Source organism: Anguilla anguilla, chromosome 3 (assembly GCF_013347855.1).
Source record: "Anguilla anguilla isolate fAngAng1 chromosome 3, fAngAng1.pri, whole genome shotgun sequence".
NCBI classification, from domain to species: domain Eukaryota; kingdom Metazoa; phylum Chordata; class Actinopteri; order Anguilliformes; family Anguillidae; genus Anguilla; species Anguilla anguilla.
The window spans coordinates 32,851,491-32,878,371 of NC_049203.1; the positions used below are offsets into that span (position 1 = coordinate 32,851,491).

General features: G+C 38.3%; 1 protein-coding gene across 1 annotated transcript; it reads left to right on the forward strand.

The window, feature by feature from the left end:
- The first annotated feature begins 16,603 nt into the window (after positions 1-16,603).
- pdk1 (pyruvate dehydrogenase kinase, isozyme 1) lies at positions 16,604-26,779 on the forward strand. Its single transcript, XM_035407635.1, has 11 exons — positions 16,604-17,329; positions 17,464-17,605; positions 17,752-17,823; positions 17,933-18,117; positions 18,548-18,643; positions 19,000-19,077; positions 19,269-19,345; positions 19,831-19,929; positions 20,018-20,128; positions 20,485-20,598; positions 24,608-26,779. Exons 1-11 carry the CDS (start codon positions 17,221-17,223, stop codon positions 24,746-24,748), a joined length of 1,224 nt encoding a protein of 407 aa, XP_035263526.1. The 5' UTR covers positions 16,604-17,220; the 3' UTR covers positions 24,749-26,779.
- The last annotated feature ends 102 nt before the right edge of the window (positions 26,780-26,881 follow it).

Below are 26,881 nucleotides of genomic sequence, written 5' to 3' on the forward strand. Positions count from 1 at the left end.
CTTCTTTGGATTTTTCTTTTTGAGGCATAACATTTCATTTTCATAATAGATTTTCTTTCCTTTCCTTCCAGTCCTCTGTTCTTGGTTCAGTTTCCAGCGTTGGAAGGAAAAGGTAATGCTAGCTGTTCTCATAAACATCATAGGTCTGTATGTAACTCACTGTTTGAAATCACGTAAAGCAAGATTCACATTGAGTTGTACATTTTTAGTGTGGGGGCTGTGATACATGTGTAGCCAAGTCCTTAGCAGCCACCTACGTATGTTCAGTGTCTTACCATTGTAAAGGTATGCAATTATCATTGGAAGGGCATTTAAAGACTATTGGCAATCTATGCAAAGCTAACAGCCTTTTGTTTTGCAGGACTAGGTGGAACCACTGTTTAAAAGGATAACCACTGTTTTTCTGTAGTTATCATAGTTCCGTAGTTATTGTAGTTTTTAACTTTGAACTCGAAGTTCTTCTTGCTACATTTGTTGTAATTATCAGTGCGCCTCTCGGTTATACTGTGTTCTGATAAGGTGCAATGCAAGTATTATGAAATGGGTTTAGTGTAATATAAACATTGGATTCTACTTCTACCAGCTAAGTGCAATACAAATCTTGGGATATAGTCTTGGAAGGTCAAGTATAAACTAATTTGTCATAACATAGCGAGGGTGGGAGTTGTATAATTATTGTATGCATAGGTGCACATGGTTTCAGAGGGTTTTGTGAATTATCCACAATTTTCATAGTCTGCATTGAATCCTCTTAGTGTGCAGTGTAGTGGCATCTCTTGTGGGCAAGTGCAATATATTCCACCAGCCACCAGGGTTATCCCTTTTTTCCTACTATGACCACACTGATCTCTGACACCCTCAGCTGTGTTTTAGGCCCTGTCCACACGTACAGTGGCCCCAAAAAGTATTCAGACACTTAAGCCACGCTTAAAAATGTATGGATTTCATTGAATTAAATAACAAAATTTTAAACCAAGTGGCATTTATGTTAAAGACAGATACCTTAAGCACACCTTTCAAGCAAAACATTTCACAAAAAGATGTTTGCTAGGTTTTAAATTATAAAACAATAGATATACTGTTCCAAATTAGGACAAAAAAGTATTTGGACACTCAAACCTATACTGATTGTGAAACTTAGTGGAACATGTCCATGGATCATGAAAATGCACTTCTTGTACGTCGCTTTGGATAAAAGGGTCTGCCAAATGAATGTAATGTAATGTAATGGTTAATTTGATGATGAACTACACCTGTGGTTGGAGCACCTGTGTGAAATTAAGGATAATTGACTCATCTACCCACTATAAATGATCTTGGAGCAGTTGTTTGAAAGTATTTGCAAAAATGGCTAAGAAAAGTGAAGTAAGTTCTGAGAAAAGGTCTAGCATCATTTGTTGGCGCAAAGAAGGCAACTCTATTTGACAGATCAGCAAAAAAACCCATCTTCCAAAGTTGGGTATATTGTAAAAAAATTCAAAGATGAAGGACTTGTGAATGAGAACAGAAAGCGCAGAGGCAGACCCAGAAAGACCACCAGCAAATTGGACAGGATAATTGTTGGTAGCATCAAGAAAAACAGGCGAGAAACAGCAGCAAGGATTGCCTCAGACATCAACAAGATTACCAGATACAACTCAGTTCACAGACTATTCGAAACAGGATCAATGAGCATGGGTACAGAGGGCGAGTAATGCGGCGAAAACCATTCATTAGCCTAAAGAACAGGAAAGCCAGGGTAAAATTTACAAAAGAACATGCGCACAAAGACGGCAGCTTTTGGAGAACTGTCTTATTTTCTGATGAGTCCAAATTTAACCTCCATGGATCTGATGGCAGAGCATTTGTGTGGAGAAAGCCAGGAGAAGAATTCCAACTGGACTGCACTAAAGGTACTGTAAAGCATGGAGGTGGAGATGTGAAAGTCTGGGGCTGTTTTTCTTACAGTGGTGTTGGTGAGCTTGTGTGCATTGATGGAATCATGAACTCTGAAGTATACAGATGCATTTTGGATGCAAACTTACAGAAATCAGAAAAGAAATTATTCAAACGACAGAAGTGGATCTTTCAGCAGGATAACGATCCAAAACATACCAGCTGCCTGTTGAAAGAATACTTTGCCAAAAAGAAAATTTCAGTCTTAGAATGGCCGCCCCAGAGCCCTGACCTAAACCCTATAGAGCATCTATGGGATGCAATGGAGAAGAAAATGTCAGGCCGTCGATGCACTCATGTGGATGAATTGAAAGCTTTGCTGGCTGAAATGTGGAGGAAACTTTCACCACAGCTGTTCATGAAACTAATTGATTCCATGCCCAGACGTTGTCAAGAAGTTTTGCGAAGTAAAGGGTGGCAAACTAAATACTAAAACACTTAAACTGTGATCTTTATTGAAGGCATTATTGAGTGTCCAAATACTTTTTTGTCTGTCTTCATTTTCAGTAGTATATCTATTGTTTTATTGTTTAAAAGCCAACCAACATCTTTTTGTGAAATGTTTTGCTTAAAGTGTGCTTAAGGCATCTATCTTTAACATAAATGTTATTTGGTTTGACATTTTGTTTTGTAATTCAATAAAATTCATAAATTTCTAAGCATGGCTTCAGTGTCCAAATACTTTTTGGGGCCACTGCATACAAATTTTTCTGAAAACGTAGTTTTCTCCCTCAGTTTTGGCCTTCCGTCCACACGAAAACAGTGTTTTAGGTCACTGAAAACAGAGCTTTATGAAAACGCTGACGTCATGATGTCAACTCACGCATCAGTTACCATGGCAAGTGCTGTATTGCACATGCGGCAATCGTTTTAGCGTTCTCCTGTGGATGGAGATATTTTTTAAAACACGGTCGTGTGGATAGGATTTTTTTTAACGGAGGTGGAAGAAACTATGTTTTCAGAAAAATGTGTGGACAGGGCCTTATTTTGTCTTGAAATCTCTCGTATTCCAATTGTGAACTGGTGCACCTGGAACATGTGTAAAATATCTTGACCTTTTGTGCACATATCCATATTTTTATTTTTCATTCGTAACTTGTGTAAAATAAACTGCCATTACTGGCACCTCAGTTCCTTATTTACCTTATATCACAGGTAATTAAGGCCACTTAGCAGGATAGGGATTGGAAAGCAGAGGTATTTTTGATTGACAGTGTTAAATTGGGACTGCATAGGACAATTGTTAATTTCAGTAATAGGTGGGAAAATACTGGATATTATCCAAAGACCCCCGAAAGACCACACCTATAGTTTGGGAATACTATTGTATTTGTGTATGACTGTTTTTTTTCACCTGTAAAGTTATCTGCTTGGCATTAACTGTTTTATTTTTTTATTTTCGTGTAATCCCCTGAATATAACTATCTCTATGGAAGGGTTGAATGTGGAAGAACAATTTAGAGCCTTAACTAAGTGCGTACATCGAATGCGAGCATTGCAGTTCACAGCCATGTATCAGTATGTTATTTTTATGTATCTCATGAACTGAAGCGTCTTAGTTTTTCTGGCAACCCATCTGAATCTGATTCACTAGCAATGGAAGACTGGGTGGAGTTGGCTCATAGGTCCTTGGGAGCAAGTTCAATAAGGACAATTGCTGCAGCCAACCATTGGTTGACCTCAGCAACTACATATTACAATACTCAACCAATCAAAGGCAGACATCACTACATGTTCTCATACTCAAACAACATGCACACATCGCTAATGAAGAACCCTTTTAAACCGACAGTCTCCTGTGCTGCGTTTTGATTTGATCTGCAGCTCTTTCAAGATGGAGTCCTCATTGCATTAATCAATGCTCCAGACAACTCTCCCCCTCTCCCCATTCATTACCCCTACCTTCTCTCTGGTTCCAAATAAGAATATTTCTGACTTGCTTACTCATAGTCAATGCAATGAAACAGAAAGTCTATCCGCATGCAACATGTTCATAACATCCACGGGTTAAATTGGGATTTGGGAGGTGGGTGGACCCTGAGATCCGGTGGGAGGTGGGTAAAAAAAAGGTACAAGCCAATGAATGTCTCAGCTCAAAATAGTTGTATCTTTAATGTATCTTTTATGTGCACATAATTGTAATTAAGGAAAACAATGTTTTAAAAAGAATGTATACTATTGATGCAAGCTTTTACATAAAATATTTCAAGTTTATTGAGTGTCATTAATGCTGAGAATTTTTTTACCCATTTTTTTGTCCGCCCTTTCTTCCTCCTTTATCCATCTTTCCTAAACTGTCTAATTGAAACAAAATAAAACCAGCGGCGACTGGTGAGCTGAAAATTGGTGATGCGCAAAATTTTCCTTTAAACTAATCATCTCGAACCGTTTTAATTAATTTTCAGTGATAACAAGCATGCAAACGATCTGACTAAGCAATTGGAAAGGGACACACAGCTTCTTCGCAGTGTGTTAGGGAGATTAAATGATAAATGTGATTTAGAAAAATCAGTTTTAATCACTAAGCAGTGGCGGAATCTTCCCATGATTTTCCTTGAGTATCAATGCAATTAATGCACAAAATAGGCTACTCAATAGCAATACTATCATATAGCCAGCTCTCCCCAAATAGGCAGTTTCAGCGAGTAGCCTAGGCCTTATAGCCTACATTTATTTTCATTTGCAGTACGAAATTTTTCGTTAATATTATTTGTGGATACATGCACTTCTTTCTCCGCACTCAAATTCACGGCAAATATCTGCAATGTGTAGATTGTAAACAAAATTGAAGTGTAGGTTTTGTTTTTGCTGGTTATTCTGAAAGCTAACAAGGTAGATAACAGACTGGTGTATCCTGTTTGTTACGTGTAGACTACTTGGTGATTAAAACGGATTTTTGAAACGGAAAATTGAATTTATGATTTAACCCCCCTAACACGGTATGAAGACGCTGTGTGTTAGGCTACTTGCCATTTGATTAGTCCGATCGTTGGCACGCTTGAAAATAAAGGAAAAATTACTAATGAAAACAGGTTGAGATGAATGATTAGTTTAAAGGAAAGTTTTGCGCTCCACCCATTTTCAGCTCACCTTTCGCAGCTGAATAAAACGTTATGTATGTGGGAAATATTCAATCCTAGCTTAGCTGCTGACCAGCAACCTGATGATTTTGCTCAAGCAATCTAAGTTGCTGTTAATAATAGCCAGTGTTCGTGGGGGCTGTTTATTCATCTCTCTTTAAAATATTGCATAGATGAAATTACATTAATGAAATTACCTACCGTGTCCGCTTCCAAACAATCAAGACAATCAACGATATTTTTCTTTCTGTGCCTGTCTATATAAACGACTGTTCCTCCTGAGTTTTTTTTTCTTTTGATTTTTGATTGGTTGAGCGAGTAACTGGCTAGAGGGAACACATGGACTGGAGCATACGAAAAATAGTTATTTGTAAAACTGCCGGTCAAAATGATTTATTTATTTACCAAAGGTGGGTGGACGCCGTTCACCCGCGTCCACCCCCAATTTAACCCCTGATTGGGATGGCAGGTATGCCATCCCGCCAAGTTACGCCTTGGCGGGGGCATGTAACATTTACAGTACATACAGTATAGAATGTAAATAGAACATACATATAGAAGGGTATAGAAGAGGTAAAAACTGGTTTCCACCTCACACAATTACTAACTGGCCAACAGATGAAGCCTGCATCAAGGCTTTATGTCAAGATTGGCTGAAAAATGTTTCTTTACTCCACCATACGTAATGACTACGTAAGCAAAATGAGTGTATTTAAAACATGATGAAAACATAACTCATCCAATCCCATATGTTTTGTTTTTGGCAATAAATGTAAAAAAAATGACTTTCCTAATTGGTTGCTGATTTAAACATCCATGCATAGTGTTTTATTTTCAATTCAATTCAATTTTATTTGTATAGCGCTTTTTACAGAAAACTGTCACAAAGACACTTTACAGAGTAGCAAGGCAAGAGACAAGAGCAAAAAGAGCAAACAGAACAGACACCAGACCTGAACCCCTAAATAGCAAGTACATAAGGTAAAAAAAATTCCCAGTGGGGAGAAATCCCTCAAATGGTGGCGAGAAAAAACTCCCCAATGGGAAGAAATCTTGAGAGGAACCCGGCTATAGAGGGAGAGTCCATCCTCCACTGGCTAGCCTTGTGTAAAGTAGCAGACAGAAAATAAAATGGGTTGAGCAGGTTACAACTGAGTAAAGCTAACAGGATTAATAGAAGACCAAATGGTATAGTTCAAAATAGTGCAGTTTAGAGGAGCCAGATGAGCGTCAAGGCATGGGCAGGGGAGGAACAGGGGAGGAACATGACCATGGAGCGAAGGACAGGACTGGAGCAATCCTTTTGAACCAACAGCATTTATCCTGTAAATATTGCTGATATTAATGATTTAGGCATTATTTTTTGTTTTTACAATTGTACTGCACCTCTGTTACAGCTGTCCCACAGATATTTTGGAGTTGTAACATCGGACTACATTACCATTTGTTTAAATTGTAGAAGAACCATTTGTGATCACCTCAAACTTAATGTGACTTATTATATTCTACAGGCTCTGTTGTGAAATTTCAAAGCTTTTGATTGCATTACTTCTAAATAATTCAGAAAAAGTGAAAATTGTTACAATTTTGCCAGTTCCCCTATTCAAAATATCTTCTTGACCACTAGTGGTAATGATATTGTGTGACTATCATAAAATAAAGTATACATATATATAGATAAAATGTTTTTATAAATCAAAAAATAGTTACTCATCCTTACTTTGAATGAACCCCACCACCACCCCTGCTTGAGGGAAACTAAAAAAAAAAAAGATTTTATTTTTTTTAAAAAAGGAAATACAAAAACTACAGAATGTGAGGCTAATATGTTTTGTTGTATTTCGTTTGTTAATACTTGTTCTCTCATCTTTGTTAAAGCCCCATTTTACCTGTATGTTTGATTTGCATAAGCTTGGATAAACTAAATAAAAATGGAAAAGCTTCCCTGGGTGGAATGCGTATTCAGCTATTATGCTCTTTCTCAAATTTACCCAAGTTGTATTTTGTGAAGACAAGCTTCTGCACATGAGCTGGCAGTGGCGTCAGATGTATCAATAATTACGGCATTGATTTCTGCACCAGTAATGACCTAATTTGATAAAGATTATAAAATCATATATTGCAAAACTGTTTTCTTGAAATAAAGGACACAACTCAATCAATTTTTGCAAAACCTGCTATGGACCTCTTTTTAGATGAGTCTGTAATAGAAAGCTTAAAAAAGTAAACTTTTGTTTTTATAAATTATAAAGTTTGTTATATAGGCTGAGGGAAAATTTATCCAGGCATATCACAGAAACACTGAGAAAAGTGCTAAAATGTGCATGACAAAACATAAAATGGAAATGAAAATGGAATGGTAGGTAGTTAAAGAAATGCAAAGTGCAATATTTAAAAAAAATTAATTTCTTTGGTCATAACTAATTAAGCATTTCTCCCTCCCTTTTCCTTGGAGTGCGCTTTTACATAACCTACGCATCATCTTTCTCCTCTTGTCAATTCCACAGACAATGCACAACTTTGGTGGTTTGCTGGGACCGCATGTACACAAATCAGTTCCATTCCATGCGGTCGTCATATAGCTGCTCTATGCAGTTTATTCAAGTCTCAGTTTCAGTGAAAACCTGAAAATATGTCGGCAGAGTTATCTCCACGGCATTCTAAACTTAACATTTGTATACCTACAGCATCCACAATTATTCATCCCCACCCCAAAGGCTTTATCAATTTTATCAGAAGATTGCAGTGAATTAATTTTGTGTGATTATATCTATGAATTTAGTTTCAATAGGGAAACTCATATCAAAGCACTGATCATTCAGTTTCTGAACAGCGCGCGGGAGTAGACAGTGACACATTCGTACCTGGGTAAAAGCACCTGTTGTCTATTGTTGGTGGGTTGTGAAGAAAATGGAATAAAGTGCCTGTATTTCTTTACTGAGTCGATTTTTTCAAATTTTAAAAATGCATTTAGTTTAAGCCCAATTATTTAAGATAGTCGTGGAAGGGTGAGGATATACTGTAGCATTTACGGCAATGGAGTAATTTTAATTATGAAGTCCCCAAAGCACCATTGCTTCACTCTGGTCTATCTAATGTTAAAAGAAACTCTCACTTGCTATCTCTCTGCAGAAACCGAATCCAAATAATATTGGCCAAATTCGGGAGGAGAAAACAATCAGGGAGAAGGCATTATTTGAGTGTTTCCGAATATGGTATTTGTATTTGGCACCATCCCTACAACACACACCACTTAAAGTTAATGTAATGGTAAATTTGTGAATGGCTTCAGTCTACATTGTATGGGGTTACTATGGCGTGTATTATGCATCAGAGACAGTACAAGGAATCAATTGCATTGCAATATCAAATTATATCAGTCTAAATATTTCCATCAGTTCCTATGTGCAGATTGGATAGGTGGAGTTCAATGTATTACCGGGTTCTTAACTGTTGGATCCAGGTCCTTCATGATGTCATGAAGGACCTGATGTAAAGGCCAATAAATATTTTTGTCTCATTGCATTTGTCCTCCCATAGTATGAAGCAAATAAATGTATTATCTCAGAAAGTATAAAACAGAATCTGAGTGAAACATTTCTGAAACCCTTGTTGAATCATTGTCCGTGTAATCAATATAGACAGAATATTTTCTTTTCCTCACAGGTTCATTTGTATGAATTGGCCGATAGCAAGCAACAACCCCAATAAAGCTCCATGTTTGTAAAATGAAGTTCTGGTACTATACTGGCTTATTAATCTGGCTTATCAACTTATTAATCATACTACTTACAGCCATATATCTCTGAAGGCTAACAAAGAAAGAAAACCTGATACATTAATATCAATGGGCCTCATTCACCAACCGTTCTTAAGAAGAATTTTCTTCTTAAAACCCACTTACACAGCTTTCACAAAGATTCTGACATTCACCAATGTTTTCTTATTTGGGATTTGTTCTTAGGTAAGAACAGAATCTACGCACACTCAAGAGCACACTTACGCACATTTGAGTGCTGACATGTTTGTGCAAAATAATTGGTTATTGCGTTTTCTTCAATTCTACAGTTGTATAATATTTTTTATCATTTATAATATTTTTAAATAATTATTTTCATTATTTTACAAAGCATTACGGTGCCAAGTTCCGCCTCAGATGGTGGTTGCCTCAGCGGTAGTTCATCTGTAAATAAATGATAAAAATCAAACCATTGTAGTGACCTTTCTTTTTTGGGGGTTTTGATTTTACAATGTTTGGTCTATACTGCAAAAGCAAATGTTTAAATTTTTAATACAAACTAAGCACTTAAGTGACACTTTTTAAACACATGGACATGTTGAAGAAGAGAAGATCACAAGGGGGGGAAACCAAAATGACTGGCAGTACATTTTTTGTGCAGTGTTTTGTGCAGCGATGGGTTTACTCCGATGCAGTTTACTGCCAGTTGATTTAATTAACGGTATTAATGTGATGAGAGCGCTTTGTCGTTTGAATGCATAATACCCAATCCTTGCGCCCACTCCCACCAGTATTTTTATTTTTTAATATTTTATTTTGCCTCAGATTTGACATCAAACCATTTTTTTTACTTCATCAGTTGTGCCCCCTTCTCCGAATACAGCGTTCACTGAATGAGTAATATCATCCCATGCATCTTTTTTTGTGTTATTTTATATACACTACTGATGCTACTAAATATGACAGGTCGTTTGCTGTTCACTTCCCGCAGCAAAACCTCCACTTCAAGTTTTTCTTATGTTTGGAGTCCGGTGCTCCACCGTCTTTAGATTTTCGTTTGGGCATTATTGACTTTGTTCGCCCTCAACTTTTATTTTTGATTTCTGTGTGTGCACAGTGCACGGCCCTGCAGTCTCAAGCCCTTTTATGGGGATTGGCGGAGCGTTTACCTATGCTAATTAGGAACAACTGGCACGCGCTTTACACTTAGGAGGACAATGGGATTCATAATTTTATGAACACATGTGCAAACAGTTCTGTGGTTTAAGTACACGTCATGAATCTGACGTAGACATTTCTTAGGAATTTTCTCAAGAACAAATTTAAGAAAAAACTTAGGAAGATATTGGTGAATGAGGCCCAATCATCTTATCTTAAAAATGAAACTATTTAATGGTTTCTATTTTACGCAATGTTCTTATCAAGCGTCTTTTGTAATCTTGCTTGTTTTCTTTTGTGTAGGCTATACACAGTTGAGGCCAAATATTTACATACACCTAGGCTAAAGATGTTCAAATTTAATTTTTCACAACTCCAACATTTCCTGTGTTAAGTCAATTAGGGCATTTACTTTATTTCCATAGGGGGTTATTTCAAAATAATATCTAAGAGACAGATTTATTTCAGCTTTTATGTACTATATCAGACTTTCAGTGGGTCAAATGTTTACATACACTTTGTTATATTTGGTGGCATTGCCTTTTAATTGCTTAACTTGAATCAAATGCTTGGGGTAGCCTTCCACAAGCTTCTCACGATACTTTGCCCAAATTTTTGCCCATTCCTCCTGACTGAACTGGTGTAACTCAGTCAGGTTTGAGCGCCTCCTTGCTTGGACACCCCTTTCCAGTTCAGTCCACAAATTTTCTATGGGATTCAGGTCAGGGATTTGTGATGGCCACTCCAATAATTTTACTTTGTTGTGTTTCAGCCATTTTGTTACAACTTTGTTTGTATGTTTAGGATCATTATCCTGCTGGAAGACCCAGTTGTGACCAAGTTTTAACTTTCTAACTAATGTCTTGATGTGTTGCTTCAGTATTTCTAGATAATCCTCCTTCCTTATGATGCCATCTATTGTCCGTTCGCCTCTTCTGACTTGATCCAGAAAACAGGATCAGCTGAGTCTATCAGCTAACACATACCTTAGCTATTCTCAGAAGTTCTCAAGAATAATAATATTTTCCAAGAAACCATCGATAACGTTTTGCTGAGTGCAGTGTCTTTTACTGCTACCACAGAGTGAATTCGCTAGGCGGCGATGATGATTCACATCTTTTGGTTACGCAGGTTTATAAAATGCTATCCCAAACGTAAAGATTGACATCATCCAAAAGTAAAATTAGACATTATAAATCGTTAGAAAGCTTATACTGTCACTAGATTAATCGTCTATCAAGCCAGGTTGTACTACAAAGGGCGCCAACACTGTAAACAGCATGTGTGGTATTAAGCGCAGCTATTTTGGAAAGTACGCAGGTGCCACAAATGACCGTATATTTCACAAACGGATTGTCCAAGACAATATATGACCACTCAAAGGGGACTTCTCTACGCATAAAATCAATGTTAATGTTTTATATGTATTCTATATTTAGTCCCAGATATTGACAGTATTGACAGTATAATTTTTGAAAAATTTGTCTGATTTCGTTATTCAGTGAGAAGCGTTTTCACCGCTGTATTGGCATATCTTAGTGCTATCGTTGGGTTTGTCTTGTTGCTATGACGGAATGCAATTTTTTAGTGGTGAAATAATATTTTTATGAATGCCCAGATTCCCAGACATTATTGTCCAGTGTGTCATGGATGGGGGTGTAGTTGCCGATGAGACTGCAGAGAGGGGGTGCTTGTTAAATGAACGATCGGCATGGCAATAATGATAATGCAAAACTCTGTATTCGTTATCGTGTATCATCTATTAATGAAACTAGAACACAGAGTTTCTGTTTTCAACTCATAGTTTGGTTGCAGAAGCAGTGGAAGTCTGAGTTGAGCAATCTTGGTCTGCCGGCATGCCAACCACTTGAGGCATTGCATGAAGGGGCTAAATTGCCCATAGGTATGAGTGTGTGAGTGAATGGTGAGTGAATGGTGCATGTGCCCTGCGATAGATTGGCAGCCTGTCCAGGGTGTATTCCTGGCGCTCGCCCAATGCACACTGGGATAGGCTCCAGCACCCCCTGCGACCCTGCCCAGGATAAGCAGGTATAGATAATGGACGCATGCACTGTAGCTCTAGCCTGCATTTGGTCCAACTTATGGCGATGACGATTGAGAATACCTCCCTTCTGTCTCGGATTGGCGAGGGAATGGACCCAAATGCAGAGTAAAAAAAAAAACCCAAGAACTCAAAAAGGGAAATACAGACTTTAATTACAAAAACTCAAAAACAGAAAACAGAAAAGCCAAAAATCACAAGAAGCTAAACAGGCAGGGCAGAAACAGGTGGACAAAAACAGGCACGGGGAAACACACATGGAAACACAAGCGAAAACACAAGGAACCAGCACCCGAGTCAGGGAAGAAGAAGACTTAAATAGACTAGACCCTAACTAGACACAAGAGGGCACAATGCACAATCAGACCACAGAGGGAAGGGATAACTAGACACAACTGAAAAACAATAGAATAATTGGAACCAATAAAACAATTAAACGGGAAAAGGAACAAAACTACCGCCATCTGGCGGCTCAAAAAAGGAAAAAGAGAAACAAAAAGACAGAACCATGACACCTTCCCCAGATTGGTTTGCGATGGAAAAGTGAAGTTACAATAGTGATGCTATTAATAATTTATTTAATTAAAATAAAGAGAGGGGTTTTATAAGTGTTATCAGATTGTTAATGTGCAGGAGGGGAGGGGAACTGACAGAGATAGAATGTAGTCTGCATATTTAAATAAGTTCTATCAGAACGAATAGCTGTTTGGCCAAAATTTATCATAGCACCTTACACTTTGTCATGGACTGCAAACCTTATCCAGATATCATCCATACCAAATTTGGTGTTTATTGGAAGTAAGGGTACATCTGCAATAATGATTTGAATATTGCAATTCTGAAGTGCTGCTGTAGCGCCACCTTGAGTGGTAGGTTCACAAAATGAGATACACATGATCTACATGGGTCCCTGTTCAATTTATATGTTTCCAAAATTTGAGCAGTGGCTCACTTTAAAGGAGGTGTGGTCAAATATCTTTTCCACAATTTTTTCTAATTCATATTTGATTATCTTTAAGAATCTTGGACAGAGGGGGATATACTTCTCAGAACTATTGGAGGAAAGCTGTCAGAGGATTCCTGTGTAAATTTGCACTATTTTGCCCTATGGAGCCTATGAAAACGAGTATTTTACAGGCCATATTGCAGTATAGCCCTGAAAATCTGCGAATGCTCATCCACAATATGCCTGTCTGTCATTCCCTGAAATATCATAGCAACTGGTGTAAATTTGTGGTCGCACGCACATTTTGGGAGTGGTCAACCATTTTTGTCAAAATTGAAAATACAGTCCTGTGACATCAAAATTACCTTCACATTGCTGTAGACCACACATGCTGAATACTATACTATGATATTATTTGTTCAGAATAAGGAGGTAGACATGTGGAAAAATGTACATCAAATGGGGGGCGGCACGGTGGTGCAGTGGGTAGCACTGGTGCCTCACAGCAAGAAGGTTGTGGGTTTGAATCTCAGCTTGGAGCCTTTCTGTGGAGAGTTTGCATGTTCTCCCCGTGTCCGCGTGGGTTTCCTCCCACAGTCCAAAGACATGCAGGTAGGCTAATTGGAGACTCTAAATTGCCCATAGGTATGAGTGTGAAAGGGAATTGTGTGTGTGCCCTGCGATAGATTGGCAGCCAGGGTGTAATCCTGCCTCTTGCCCAATGCATGCTGGGATAGGCTCCAGCACCCTCGCGACCCTGCTCCGGATAAGCGGCTATCAAATGGGATAACCATAATAATTTTTTCAAAGCTGTAATTTTGCAGGTGCATCTAGAATGTCATTTTAGAATGTAATTTCCGTGGATGTCATGCATAATACATTGGCAACCATACTAAGCATGCCTTAGTATGCCAAATTTTGTGAGTTTTTGCACGTGGGAAATGGGTGAAAATGTAGTGAGAGCCAGAAGCAGAGGAAGAATAATCCTAGCAAAATCACGCCCATGGTGCTTAGATCTCTTCAAATTTGGCTGATGTTATACAGTCGCATCAATGTTACCTTCAACTTATAGAAGCTGTCTGCTATATCACCACAAGAGGATGGTACAATTTGTGGGGTGATATTATTAATACAGATTATGAAATTCTCAGCAACTTCAGAGTTGAGGCAACATTTCTTGACAACCTAGATACCAGTGCAGAGAAGAAAACACAATAATTGTCAGAGAGAGCCAAGTCAATCACAGAGGATTGAATAAATCACACACGTTGAATAAAATCCATCGAGTTCAACAGCATCAGAAACCCTGCACCTTTAGTGGCGGTGACATATTCGACATGCAGATTAAAATCAATTACAATAAACACCACCTTTTTACCCTTCCTAATAGCATGTGTAAACCTATAGCACAAAGGGGACATTTAAATAAGAACAGTGGAACTGTCATTGTTTAACCAGGTTTCTATTAAAAACATGCAGTCTAAATTATGTTCAGATATAAGTTCATTGATAACAAATGTCTTATTGCTAAATGACTGAGAATTGATGTCAGAAACATCAAAGAAGGTTGATTTTTTAAATTGTTTTTTTAATTTGACAAAGAAGGTCGCAAAGTCCTCAACCCAAGCACTCCCCCTTCAACAGCGAGGGTTGCAGGGGGAGTGCTTGGGTTGAGTAGTGAAGAGAAAGTAGAGAACAGAGATATTCTGCCAGAAGACTGTAATCTGGTGGTGAACAATATAAAATAAAGAGAAGTAATATTGGCAACTTGGAATATGACAGTTATTGTTTTTATAGGGCTGTCCACTAGAGAGCGATGTTGTAATATCAGAAGATAATTTAGAAGAAAAAATTGTTAGAAATAAACCACTTTTCTTTTGCAGGTACAACAGATTAAATAAATTGGCCTTCTAATGGTTGCCTAATACAATCTCAATATTGTTAAATTAGACTTTTAAAATGAAAAGCTATATTCCATGAAAATAAGTTTGTGTCATTGGGCCTAATATTTGCAAAGATTGTGAAGTTTTGCATGCTCTCTTGAATTGTTTATTCCCATGGTTTAGCCTGCCTTTTTTCTGATTTAATATAGGGAATGTATTGGTAAGCTTTTAGATTGCAGCTAACAAGAAAAACAATTACAACAACATACACTGCATCCATGAAATCATGAAATGTGTATTAAGATGACAATATAAGTAAATAATAAAATTATTTGGTAATAAATGCAAATACATAAGAAATAAGGTGTGAACAACTAAAAATATGTAAATAAATGCGGGGAAAAAAAGAAACTGAGAAACTGTAGAATCTTATCAGAATTTTCTAGAAAACTTACATTCTTACAGTTCTCAAGAAGTCTCAAGTTTACTTTAAATCAATTTGAAATATATTGACTTTAGGGATATTCTTTTGGAATGGTTGCTTATGCATAAATAATTTAGCTACAAATACAATACATTTTGTAATCTTGTCAAATTTGATTATTATAATGAAATTAGCAGACAATGACTTTCAAATTAAATTTGATGGAGGAGTCCGTGTGCATAGAAATATACGAGGAAAGATCGTTCTAGAAGTCCATTACATAATTGCAGGTGTAAGAGAGATGAATCAGGTCCTCATTATAGGCCTAAGTCCCACATAAGGGGCAAGTACCATCAACATCACAAATATTTGGATAACACAAAGTTACATGGATATACAGACGGGTGACAAATTAAAGGAAATACCAACATAAAGTAAAATACTGGGCCACCACAAGCTGCCAGAACAGCTTCAATGCACCATGGTATAAGTTCTACAAGTCTCTGGAACTCTACTGGAGTTCACCATTCTTCCAAACAATATTCCCACATTTGGTGTTTTGATGATGGTGGTGGAGAGCACTGTCTAACACGTTGGTCCAAAATCTGCTCAACTGGATTTAGATCTGGTGACGGTGGAGACCATAGCATATGATGCACATCATTTTCATACTTATCAAACTATTCGGTGACCCCTCGTGCCCTGTGGCCATCCAAAGAGGCCTGCTAAGCATTTTTATACATGCCACAGAGCACAATAGGATGTCAATTTCTTAATTGTATAATGCAGTACACCAGGATGGAAGCATAAGCATTCATTATGTTTCTCCACTTATGTATTCCAATGTTTCCTTTAATTTGTTACCGGTCTGTATGTAGTGAAGAATCTTAAATTGTATTTCTTCACATTTATTCGGAATGCAAAATGTGCAACGTACTAACCAGGATTTTTCCCAGTCAAGATTAGAATAAAGGAATTCCATAAATAAATAAAACCCATATTTTTTAAATAAAATGTCACATTTTTCTGATGTGCTTATTATTGCACGACTTACTAAGAAGAAGAAAAAAGAAGCACATCTAGAGTAAGCTCTGGAAATTCACGAGATAGCATTTTTTAAATATAAATGACATTAGTAGTTGGACAAGAGGAAATAGCTTTAATCACAGTATTGAAATTTCGAAAGGGAATTGGGAAACTAGCTCATAGAATAATCATAAGACTGGATATTACTCTTTTGTTCTAGCAGGTCAGCATAAAAATGTATATATTTTTTTATCTTCCATGCCGAAGTCTTTGTAATACTTAATGTAGAAGTCTTACAATGACGTAAACATTAATGGTGTGCGAAGTGAACAGGCGAGAACCAATGAAAAAGCGCCAGTCTTTGACTGGTTTGGACGTACAACTCGCGAGGCCTTTGCTGGCTTGCTCGCAATCCACATGTTACTTCCGAATGTTGCCGTTGCAGTCGTTGTACATTAAGGACTTTAGTCGCTTGTTTATTTAATGTACTAGAAAAGCTGACATGCAAAACGCATGATCGTCACGTTCTCACGAGGTCTAGCGAGCGAAGTTATTAGCTACTTGCTAGCTAGATCAAGGAACGGAACTGAATGTAACGTTATAGTTTGCTAGTGTGTTAGTTACAAAGGTGACACCGCCAGGTTAGCGAGCTAGAACGGAACTGGCTAACACTGCCTCGCCAAAAGGCCCTTGTTAATAGCCTGTGCGTTAGGATCGCCTGTTTATTAATTGAACAACAAATACACACGAAGAGAAAAACTGCAGAACAGATAGCTATCTAGAGCTTTTTTTGGTCGCTGCGGTAACTGCAAATATGCAGTGGAATCTTTACTGGACTGTGGAATTTGTTTTTGTCAGTCTAAACCATATAGTCAGCTAGCTAATCACTAGCTAGCCATCAAATTAGTCAACTATTCACCAACCAAGAACTCGATAGGTAGCTAACGTTACCTGTATACCTCACAGCATGAAGCTTTTTAGGTTGTTAATGAAAAACGGCCCAATCGGGAAGCATATTGATTACTACTCCAGATTTTCTCCTTCACCGCTCTCTATGAAACAGTTTTTGGATTTCGGTAAGTTAACGTTGTTCTTGCATCAATGCTAAATCAAGCTAGTCTGCCTGATGGCATAACCCCCATTGCTACACACATTAGCAGTGTAAAGTGTAGTGCTATCAGTTATTTATGGAATGCTGCTGTCTTTACAGGGTCAGAGAATGCATGTGAAAGAACTTCGTTTGTGTTCCTGAGACAGGAACTTCCCGTAAGGTTGGCAAATATAATGAAGGAAATAAATTTGCTGCCAGATAATTTGTTAAAGACGCCGTCAGTTCGCCTGGTCCAGAGCTGGTGAGTTTGTATGTACTCATACATGTAGTATAACTTGAATGTGAAGTCTACCTATATGGAATCATTAGACTTTGCCATGGGTTATTCTTAGTTCGTAGTTGCGTGTGTATTTCATTTTCTGTCTTGATAACAATGATATTCTTCAGGTATGTGCAGAGTCTGCAGGATATCCTTGAGTTTAAGGATAAAAATGCTGATGACGATAAAGTCACATATGAGTAAGTAACAGAAGCAAGATGTATTATTTTTGTCTAGATACCATTAAGAGAAACAATGCTCCTCAGTTATGACATGAAATGTAATTGTGTACATTTTCGTTCCTGTCAGTTTCACAGATGCAGTGATAAAGATACGGAACCGTCACAATGACGTAATTCCTACCATGGCACAAGGAGTGGTGGAATATAAGGAGGCCTATGGGACGGACCCAGTGACCAGTCAGAATGTGCAGTACTTCCTGGATCGCTTCTACATGAGCCGAATATCCATCAGGATGCTGATCAACCAGCACAGTGAGATTTTGTTCTGCTTAACCACTGTCAGTGAACAGAACAAACAGGATCTCTGCCCAGACTGCAATGTAAGATGTAGCCTACAAGGGATGAAACTTGCTTTGTTTGTAAAGTTCCACATGGTGCAACTGATGAAGGAGTCGAGTGGGCAGAGCAGGCTGGATCATACCCATGGGCATTTTAGGTATTTAGCAGACACTGTTATCCAGAGTAACTTATTCAGCTGTTTGCATTCCATCTTATTTTCAAAGGAAATGAACCAAAGCATCTGTGCCTCGGGGTACTACAGTAGTGGTGCCGTACTTGAACCTACAACCTTGGAGTCATAAGCCTACTTACCTTAATATGATGATGCACTGCTGTCAATCCAGACATATCACAGCACAGTATTTTACACATTCTTAAACTTTGTTTTTATTTTTCATTGTAGCCCTGCTCTTTGGGGGAAAGATCAGAGTTAACCCTGCACACCCTAAACAGATAGGCGGCATTGACCCACACTGCCGCGTAGCTGAAGTGGTGAAGGGTGAGTGTGCCGTCATGCCGAGATGACATTCATAAGATTTGCTTACCTGCAGTGTGAGAGGAGTGAGGAGCATGCTGCTTTTTACTGCCACAAAGGAAGTGGCACTGATTCAGTAGTAACTCTGAAACTTCCGTGCCACATTATGTTATCAATTGGTCTGCAGTATTTATCAGTGGAAAACAAGATGCCAAGAGAATCACTGTAGTGCCTTTGGATGTCAGTTTAAGTTTGGTCTCCCGGTTCTGCAGCAGAGCAGCTAGCCCAAAACCAGCATGCTTTTTGCTAAATGCAGAATTCATTAAATTAAAAAAAGTTGTCCTTTTTTAACAATATCAAACCTACACCTTGGCTTTCAGATGCATATGAAAATGCACGGCGACTTTGTGACTTGTACTACATGAACTCGCCAGAGTTGATACTGGAAGAATTCAATGGTAACTAAAATGCACTGTCAATATAATACTTGAACATTATTTTACTTTGAAATTTATCTTTTCCTGTCTTTATGGTTGTTACTGCTACCTATGTTAATATTGACTTTGGTCATTTATGTCATGAGCCTTGGAATTTGAGGAAAAAATGTAATGGAGTTGTCATTGGTGTGTGTATTTTAATATTTCTCCAGTTAAAGAAAAGGGAAAGCCAATAACAGTGGTCTATGTACCATCCCACCTCTACCACATGGTGTTTGAACTTTTCAAGGTACATTGTGTGCTTCTTAATTTACCATTTGACGCTGTCTGCATTGCACATTAGATAATAAATAAGATCATATTTTGTCCTATTGGTAATACATGTCTCAAATAGGCTGTTTTCCTCAGAAGTTATCTTGTCACAGAGAACACTGCTGCCTTGTCAAATGTTGGACCAAGGACTTTCAATAGTCATTTAGTCATTTCAAGTTAAAGGAAATGATTGCTTGTAATTTACTCAAAATTAATTTTGTTGCAGTTAATGTCTGAAAGAATATTAAACATGTCCACAGTCAGGCTATCAAAATTTGATGACCCTAATTTGAGTACAGTTCCCAGAGGGAAATGAAAATATTGCAAGTGAAGACCAAAGTTGCAATGACCAGAGTCAAAGAGACCTGATTTATATCTCAAAGTATGAGCGGTGCATTGCAGGCTTCTAGCTCTGTGCAGTGAGAACAGTCCAGTTCTTAAATTTTTGGCTGTCCCCTCCAGAATGCCATGCGAGCCACCATGGAACTCTACGGAGATGCTCTGGAGTACCCTGCTGTCCATGTTCGCATCGCGCTGGGGACAGAGGACCTGACGGTCAAGGTGAAGTTTGGTTTCTGCTACAGGCAAAGAGCACCTGCGATTTCAGTCCAGTGTCAAGGATTGCTGATTTGTGTTACATATTTTATAGGTAAGTGATCGTGGAGGGGGTGTGCCCTTGAGGAAGATTGACAGGTTATTTACCTACACCTACTCCACTGCCCCGCGGCCACGGATGGAGACCACACGGGCTACCCCTCTGGTGAGTCTGTGCTGTCTGGCAGGTTGCCCTCCACGTTCGATGAGTCTTGGACTTTGGAAGTACCTTGTTTTAGTAATGATGGGATAGTGAGACTCCTCAAACCCCCCAATAGGTGGTGGTAACAGCATACACTCCTCAGCAGTCACTGATAACGTGATGCATTGGTCCACACATTTTGGAGTTGATGAAGCCTCACTGTCCTCCTGCTACTTTTCAGCATACCGAGCGTGAATTTAATTTGTGTGGCTCTCATGCTTAGCCTTGCATAAATGTGCTAGAAAAGTAGAGAACTTGTAGAGAGCCCTTATAAGCATACTTACTTACACAATTTTGGTTTCCTTTATGAACTCTTGTAGGCTGGCTACGGTTATGGTCTTCCCATCTCTCGACTGTATGCAAGATACTTTCAAGGTGATTTAAAACTGTATTCCTTGGAGGGCTATGGCACGGATGCTGTCATATACATCCGGGTGAGTTAAAGGACATACTATGATATTGTGTGTGTGTGTGTGTATATATATATATATACACACAGTTAGGAATAAACCATGACGTGCTGTCCCGTTATTAAAGCAATAAGCCACAAGAGGCCATGGTTTACAGTGATTTTACAACAGCTAAGGGGCGTTGTAAGGCACGATGCGGAGCGGAGTGCCTAAAACCCCCTTAGCTGTTGTAAAATCACTGTAAACCATGGCCTCGTGGGGCTTATTGCTTTTATGAAATGGTTACTACATATACCTGGCACGGTTTCATAAAACAAACACACAGCAACAAAAAATGCAATAATTTATTGATAACAAATAAACATTCTTCCGCCAAGCAATGTAGTTCCTCAGCGACATTTAGTAGAATGGTTGCCAAGCAACACACAGACATGAAAACAGCGAACGGACCACATTGTATGGGTGACTAATTGGCGCAGTAATACTGAAATTGTAATGCGGTCACAGGTGTGTGTTTATAGAGTATTTTACAACGGCTTCGAACGCGGCTCAGCCAATCAGAATCAAGGAACGGAACTATCTATTTTATAATGGAAAATAATGTACGATGGGGGTGGTGATGCGCCCGAGGCAAAGCCGAGGGTCGCTTAACCAGCCCCGAAGTACATTATTTTCCAAAAACAGGACAGCACATCATGGTTTATCCCGCTTATACAACGGGTTACCAACAATAACTGTATATGGTTCCTTTAATATTTATTGATTTTTATTGACTTAATCGGCTGAAAGTGGAATATTCAGGGTTCGTACGGTCATGAAAAACCTGGAAAAGTAATTGAAATTTAAAATACAATTTCCAGGCCCTGGAAAAGTTATGGAAAATAATATTTTTTGAAAAGTAATTGAAACACAGCTAAAGTTGCATCAAATATAATTACTAATTAATCCAATCATAAAAATAGTATGTATAGTAATAAAACGTAAATTAGCACGTAACCTTCGCGGTATTTTGGTGGTGTGAGAAGTTAATTCGGTCCGGCTCAGTCTGTTTACAGGCACGCCTCTGCTGATGTAGCAGTTAGTAAACGTAGGCCCTACTGTGCCGACAATATGCCAGGGAAGTGCACCTTCAATAATATATCAGGGCTCGAAATTAACTTTTTTACTTGGTAGCACTGGTGCTCCCAACTTCAAAAACTTAGGAGCACCCACCGAAACGTAAGGAGCACCAACAATATATGCAGTAGATTTTTTATTGATAAAAAACGACAATATAACAGTACGGTTTACAAGTAACAGTTAAACTGTCACGCCTAAAATGTGTTGACTCTTCAAGGAATTGCGTGTTATGCATTCAAACGACAAAGTGCTTCTCGTCACATTAATACCGCTAATTAAATCAACCGCCAGTAAACTGCATCGGAGAAATTAGCTGTTTCAACTGGGTCGTTACACAAAACACTACGTTAATGTTTCAAAAAAATGCCGTAATCGTTCACTTCAACTTTTCAGCTTTCGATAACGCTAATAAATTGAACATAAACTTTTGTCTTCAGGTAACATTAGTTAACGCGTTAGCTCTCTGTGTCGCGTGACAGTGGAGTGCAGCAAAAGGGAGTGATTGAAGGCTAATATTAACCAATTTTAAATCAGCATTAAAGATAAGAATGTCAAGCTCACGATTGGTTAGAAGGGTCACCATCAGCTCACAAGGCACATACTGAGTGTACTAACTAGCAAATGTACAGAGAAAGAGACGTTCGACTGGAAAAAGAAAGAAAGAAAAAAAGGTCGCACCAGAACAATTATTTGCACTTGCACAAATGCTCCCAATTATATTTCGAGGTCGCACAGATTAAATTTCGGGAGCATATGCGACCAAAATGATCGCAATTTCGAGCCCTGTTTGAGACATTGACAAAAATGTTAAACTATTCGAATTAAAATATGAGAGAATGTATCTAAGTGTGTCTGTCTGGTGTTTATTTGTTTTAGAGAGGCACCATATGTTTCAGATGCAGACCTAATTTTACTTAGTGTTACAATTAATAATTTTAAATCGTCCCGCTGAGAGAGTCATTTGTTTTGGTCATGGAAATTCAGTTAAAGGTTGTGGAGAAGTCATGGAAAAGTCATTGAAAATCATTGGTGAAAAAGTGTATGAACCCTGAATATTCTTCCGCTGCCGTTTGGGCATATTATTTTACCGTTGTCAAGCAAAACTCTGGTTGGTAGTTCTATTTGGACCGTTGTTAAGCAAAAACCTCTGGTCGTTAATTCTATGAAAACAACGATTCCATCGAGAAAAATAGTTCCTTCTCGTTTTATACCATACAATTAGCACCAATTTTGGTCATTTTTGTCATTACATTATTTAAGAAAACTGCATGAAACCATAACTCAATCAAATTAATCTCCCTAGCTCTGTATTGACTTTTAAAATGTTGCGGTCTCGCAGTGTAGACATTGCGTATTTCCAAGACATTCTGAAACCGGGTTTGAATGCCAGTTAGCTTTATGATAGTTTCACTGTCACTTGTCACCTAGCCAATATTAAAATTCTGGGTTTTAGGTCAGAATGGTCTCATAGCATGCTTGTTATCCCGGCTAGCTAGTTAGCTAACTATTGAAATGTATTCATAACAACGGTCACTACAAACGCAATCCTTTACAAAGATACAGATGAAAATGTGTCCCGTAGCCATGACTTAAATACAGAACGCCTACTCTACTGTCAAAATAAGGGACGATTCCGTATTTTGCCGGATTGGTGGCATTCCTAAATGAAGCCAGTAACTAGAACCGTGATTCAACGTTGCCATCAATTGCGAAATTGGACACTGAAAAGGGGAGGGGACGTAACAACAATTGAAAACCGAAAGAATAATGTTGCAGTTTTAACTGCTTTAGAATGCTGGATTTTATAGTGCATTGATTTTAGAACTGTCCCTTTACTGAGAAATAATGCACACCCTTTGGACCAATCAGAATCGGGTATTCAGCCAAGCCGTTGTGTGTGTGTATATATATATATATATATACACACACACACACACACACACACACTATATTCCCTGAAGTATCTGGACACCCCTTGTTCTGAGGCTGTTTTTTGTGGTTTGGGCTAGGCCCCTTGAAGGCAGATCTTATTGCAATGACATCCTAGACGATTCTGTGCTTCCGACTTTGTGGCAAGAGTCTGGGGAAGGCCCTTCCCTGTTTCAGCATGACATTGCCCCTGGGCTCACAGCGAGGTGCATATAGAAATGGTTTTGTCGAGATCAGTATAGAAGAGCTTGACTGGCCTGCACAGAGCCAGGACCTCAACCCTATGCAACATCCTTGAGATCAGTTCGAAAGCCACCTGTGAGCCAGGCATTTTCCCCCAATCCTAGTCTCCCAGCCGACCTCAGTAATGCTCTTTTGGCTGAATGAAAGCAAATCTCTGCAGCAATGCTCCAATATCTAAATATAAAGCCCTCCCAGAAGAGTGGAGGTTGTTGTAGGAACAAAGGGCGGGCCAACTCCATATTAATGGCCATAATTTTGAATGAGATGTTCAGTGCTAGTTTGTAATTGACAGGATTGTTGTTTGCTGAACAAGTTACTCTACAGGGTTGGAGTCCTGATCTATGTGGTCACTTCTGGCACTACGATCTTTACTTCACTCTAGTGTGTTTCTTTTGCACCTCTGCACCTTGAACTAATGCACTTGTTGTACGTCGCTCTGGATAAGAGCGTCTGCTAAATGCCTGTAATGTAATGGGTGTCAGGCATCCGCATATGTTTGGCCATGATATACTGTATGTATGTGTATATATATATACATATATATACATACATATATATATATATTTTTTTTCCCTCTCAACATTTTTATAATGAAATTGACAAATAATAGTAAAAGAGTGCAATATGTATTCCTAATCTAGAATGACCAATGATATTTTTTAGACTCATTGCTTTCATTCTTTGAATATTCAAGCGTTTCTCCTGTATTCTCCCCATGTTATTTATCTCTACTTTAATGCAGGCATTATCCACTGAGTCTATAGAAAGGCTCCCAGTCTACAACAAGTCAGCGTGGAGACACTACAAGACCATGCATGAGGCAGATGACTGGTGTGTGCCCAGCAAAGAACCCAAGGACATGACCACATTTCGCAGTTTCTAGTTCTGCAGGTTGTCTCAGGGCAGCAGACAGGATAACTGCCACTGTTTATGGTGTCATGGTGTTGAGCCAGGAAGAATTAACACTTGTGTGTTGATAGCATCATTGCTGAACAAAGGTCAATTCCACAAGCTTAATTTGGAATAGCAGCTATTGAAAGTTTTTAAAATATGCTCCATGTTACAGTAAACCTGCCCTGTGACTTACAAATGCTATCATTGCACTGTGGATTGCTTTTGTAGAATTCAGATTTAAATTGAAATGTACAGTACACCAGCATTTCTTTTAGGTGTTGTGTTAAAGCGGATTTGGGTTTGAGTTTTTTTTTTTTTTGTAGTGTGGCTTTTAAAAACATTTCATAGTATGGCATTACTGTTACTTTACAGTTTTTACACATTTGACAACACAGGGATAATATGACTAAATTGGAGTGTCTCATTCATTTATGTGGCTCATCATTTTCAAACTCTATTAATAGTACAAAATACTGGTCATCAGCTGCTAGAGCCACTCCCATATTAGAGTGCATGCATTATCTTAGTATGACAGAATTACTGAACAATTTGGCTTCAAATAGTTTTTGTGACTAAATTGTGCAAAATTAAGCTCTTTTAAATGGGCACAAAAGGAACCTTGAACATAAATGGCCACATAAAGGACCTCAATGGGACCAGAGGTGAAGATACGTAAAAGGTTGGATAAACCTGTAAAAATTAAAATAAGAATTACAGCTGACAATTTTAAAATGTGGAAATGCCGAAATGAATCCACTCAACAAACCATTTTGGGAAGGCTTTTGCCAAAAACGTTACAGTATTAAATATTTTTGGCTGGACCGCAACAGCGGGGCCAGCCCTACAAACGCGAATGTCTGTGACTGACTGATAAAGTTACTCCGTGCATGTCTGTGACGTTGGCCGGTTCGGTCCAGCCATATACTAGGTTTTAACCTGGTCTAGTTCAGTCTAAAATGGCCATGACATAGCAATTTTTTAAAAATTAAATGAACCTAATTGTAACTCATTGTTGCAGAATTGGTCTGTGTGTAATGCAAGGAATAAGCAACATGTAAGCTGTCATGGTTACAGTATGAGGTGATTTGGTGCACTATTTGGAAATGGTCGGGATTATACAAATTTTAAAGATTCATTAATCCTCGTTTGATGACATCTTAAAAATAAAAAGTGAGGTCCAGTAGTCCCAGCTTGTGCCCAGAGTCCAAATTTGAACGCGAAATAAATGTACTGCAATACTGCACTCACACAGGCTAAAAGCTGGCACTTCGCCAGGCTATCCATCTAGATTATAAATTGACATTAACATTTAAATGAGGGTATCAGATAATCCTCACAGGATGTGGTTATGCAAGAGGCCTCTGCATTGGCATAGATGGCTAAAATGGAAGTGTTTATTCAAGATGAGGAGTATTGAGCTTTTGGCACCTTCACCATGTATTTGTTCACAGTACAGGTATTTTAACTGCTGCTCATATTGGGCTCATGTCCATAGTTCCCAATCAGTCATATTCATAGTGCCAAATCAGTACAAATATAACTATAAGGGACAATTCCAAGTATGCCTTAGATGGTAGTTTTTTATTTAAAAAATTCACTTGTGGTATGCACTTTTGTTGCACGACCACAAGGTACACATGCCAGTATAAAGTGTTTGTGGTTCCAACTGGAAGCTTAGAATTTTGTACATAGGACCATGCAGTCATACATTTAAAAAACTTGGCTTCTAGAACTGTAGAATTTATTTAAATAAGGGGTTAAATACTATGAAAAAATCTGAACAGGTAAATCACTAGTTCACTACAGTATGACATTTTTGGGTTATGAAAAAACCCTACAGTTATGTGATAATGATAATCTATTGAAACTGCAGCCAAATGTGAAATGAGCTCTCAAAGGTTGTGTGTGTGTACTTGTTCTTGTTCAGCTCTGGTCTTGCATGTTTAAAGTGAAATTCAGCACTATTTTGCTTAATTTTCTGATTTTGAAAAATTAAACACTCTTGATGTTGGCTTTTTGACATTTGTGAAGAATGTAGATTTTAATCTAAAGCCGCGAACGGTCCTGGGTTGGAAAACTGTAGTCACACCAAATCTTATATTGACTTTGGCATACTAGCCAG

Excerpts from the sequence above, each read along its gene's own strand:
- pdk1 (XM_035407635.1), top strand. The coding sequence starts at position 17,221 with ATGAAGCTTTTTAGGTTGTTAATGAAAAACGGCCCAATCGGGAAGCAT. Across the intron at positions 17,606-17,751 it reads GTTCGCCTGGTCCAGAGCTG|GTATGTGCAGAGTCTGCAGG; the intron begins GTGAGTTTGTAT and ends GATATTCTTCAG. Across the intron at positions 17,824-17,932 it reads GACGATAAAGTCACATATGA|TTTCACAGATGCAGTGATAA; the intron begins GTAAGTAACAGA and ends CGTTCCTGTCAG.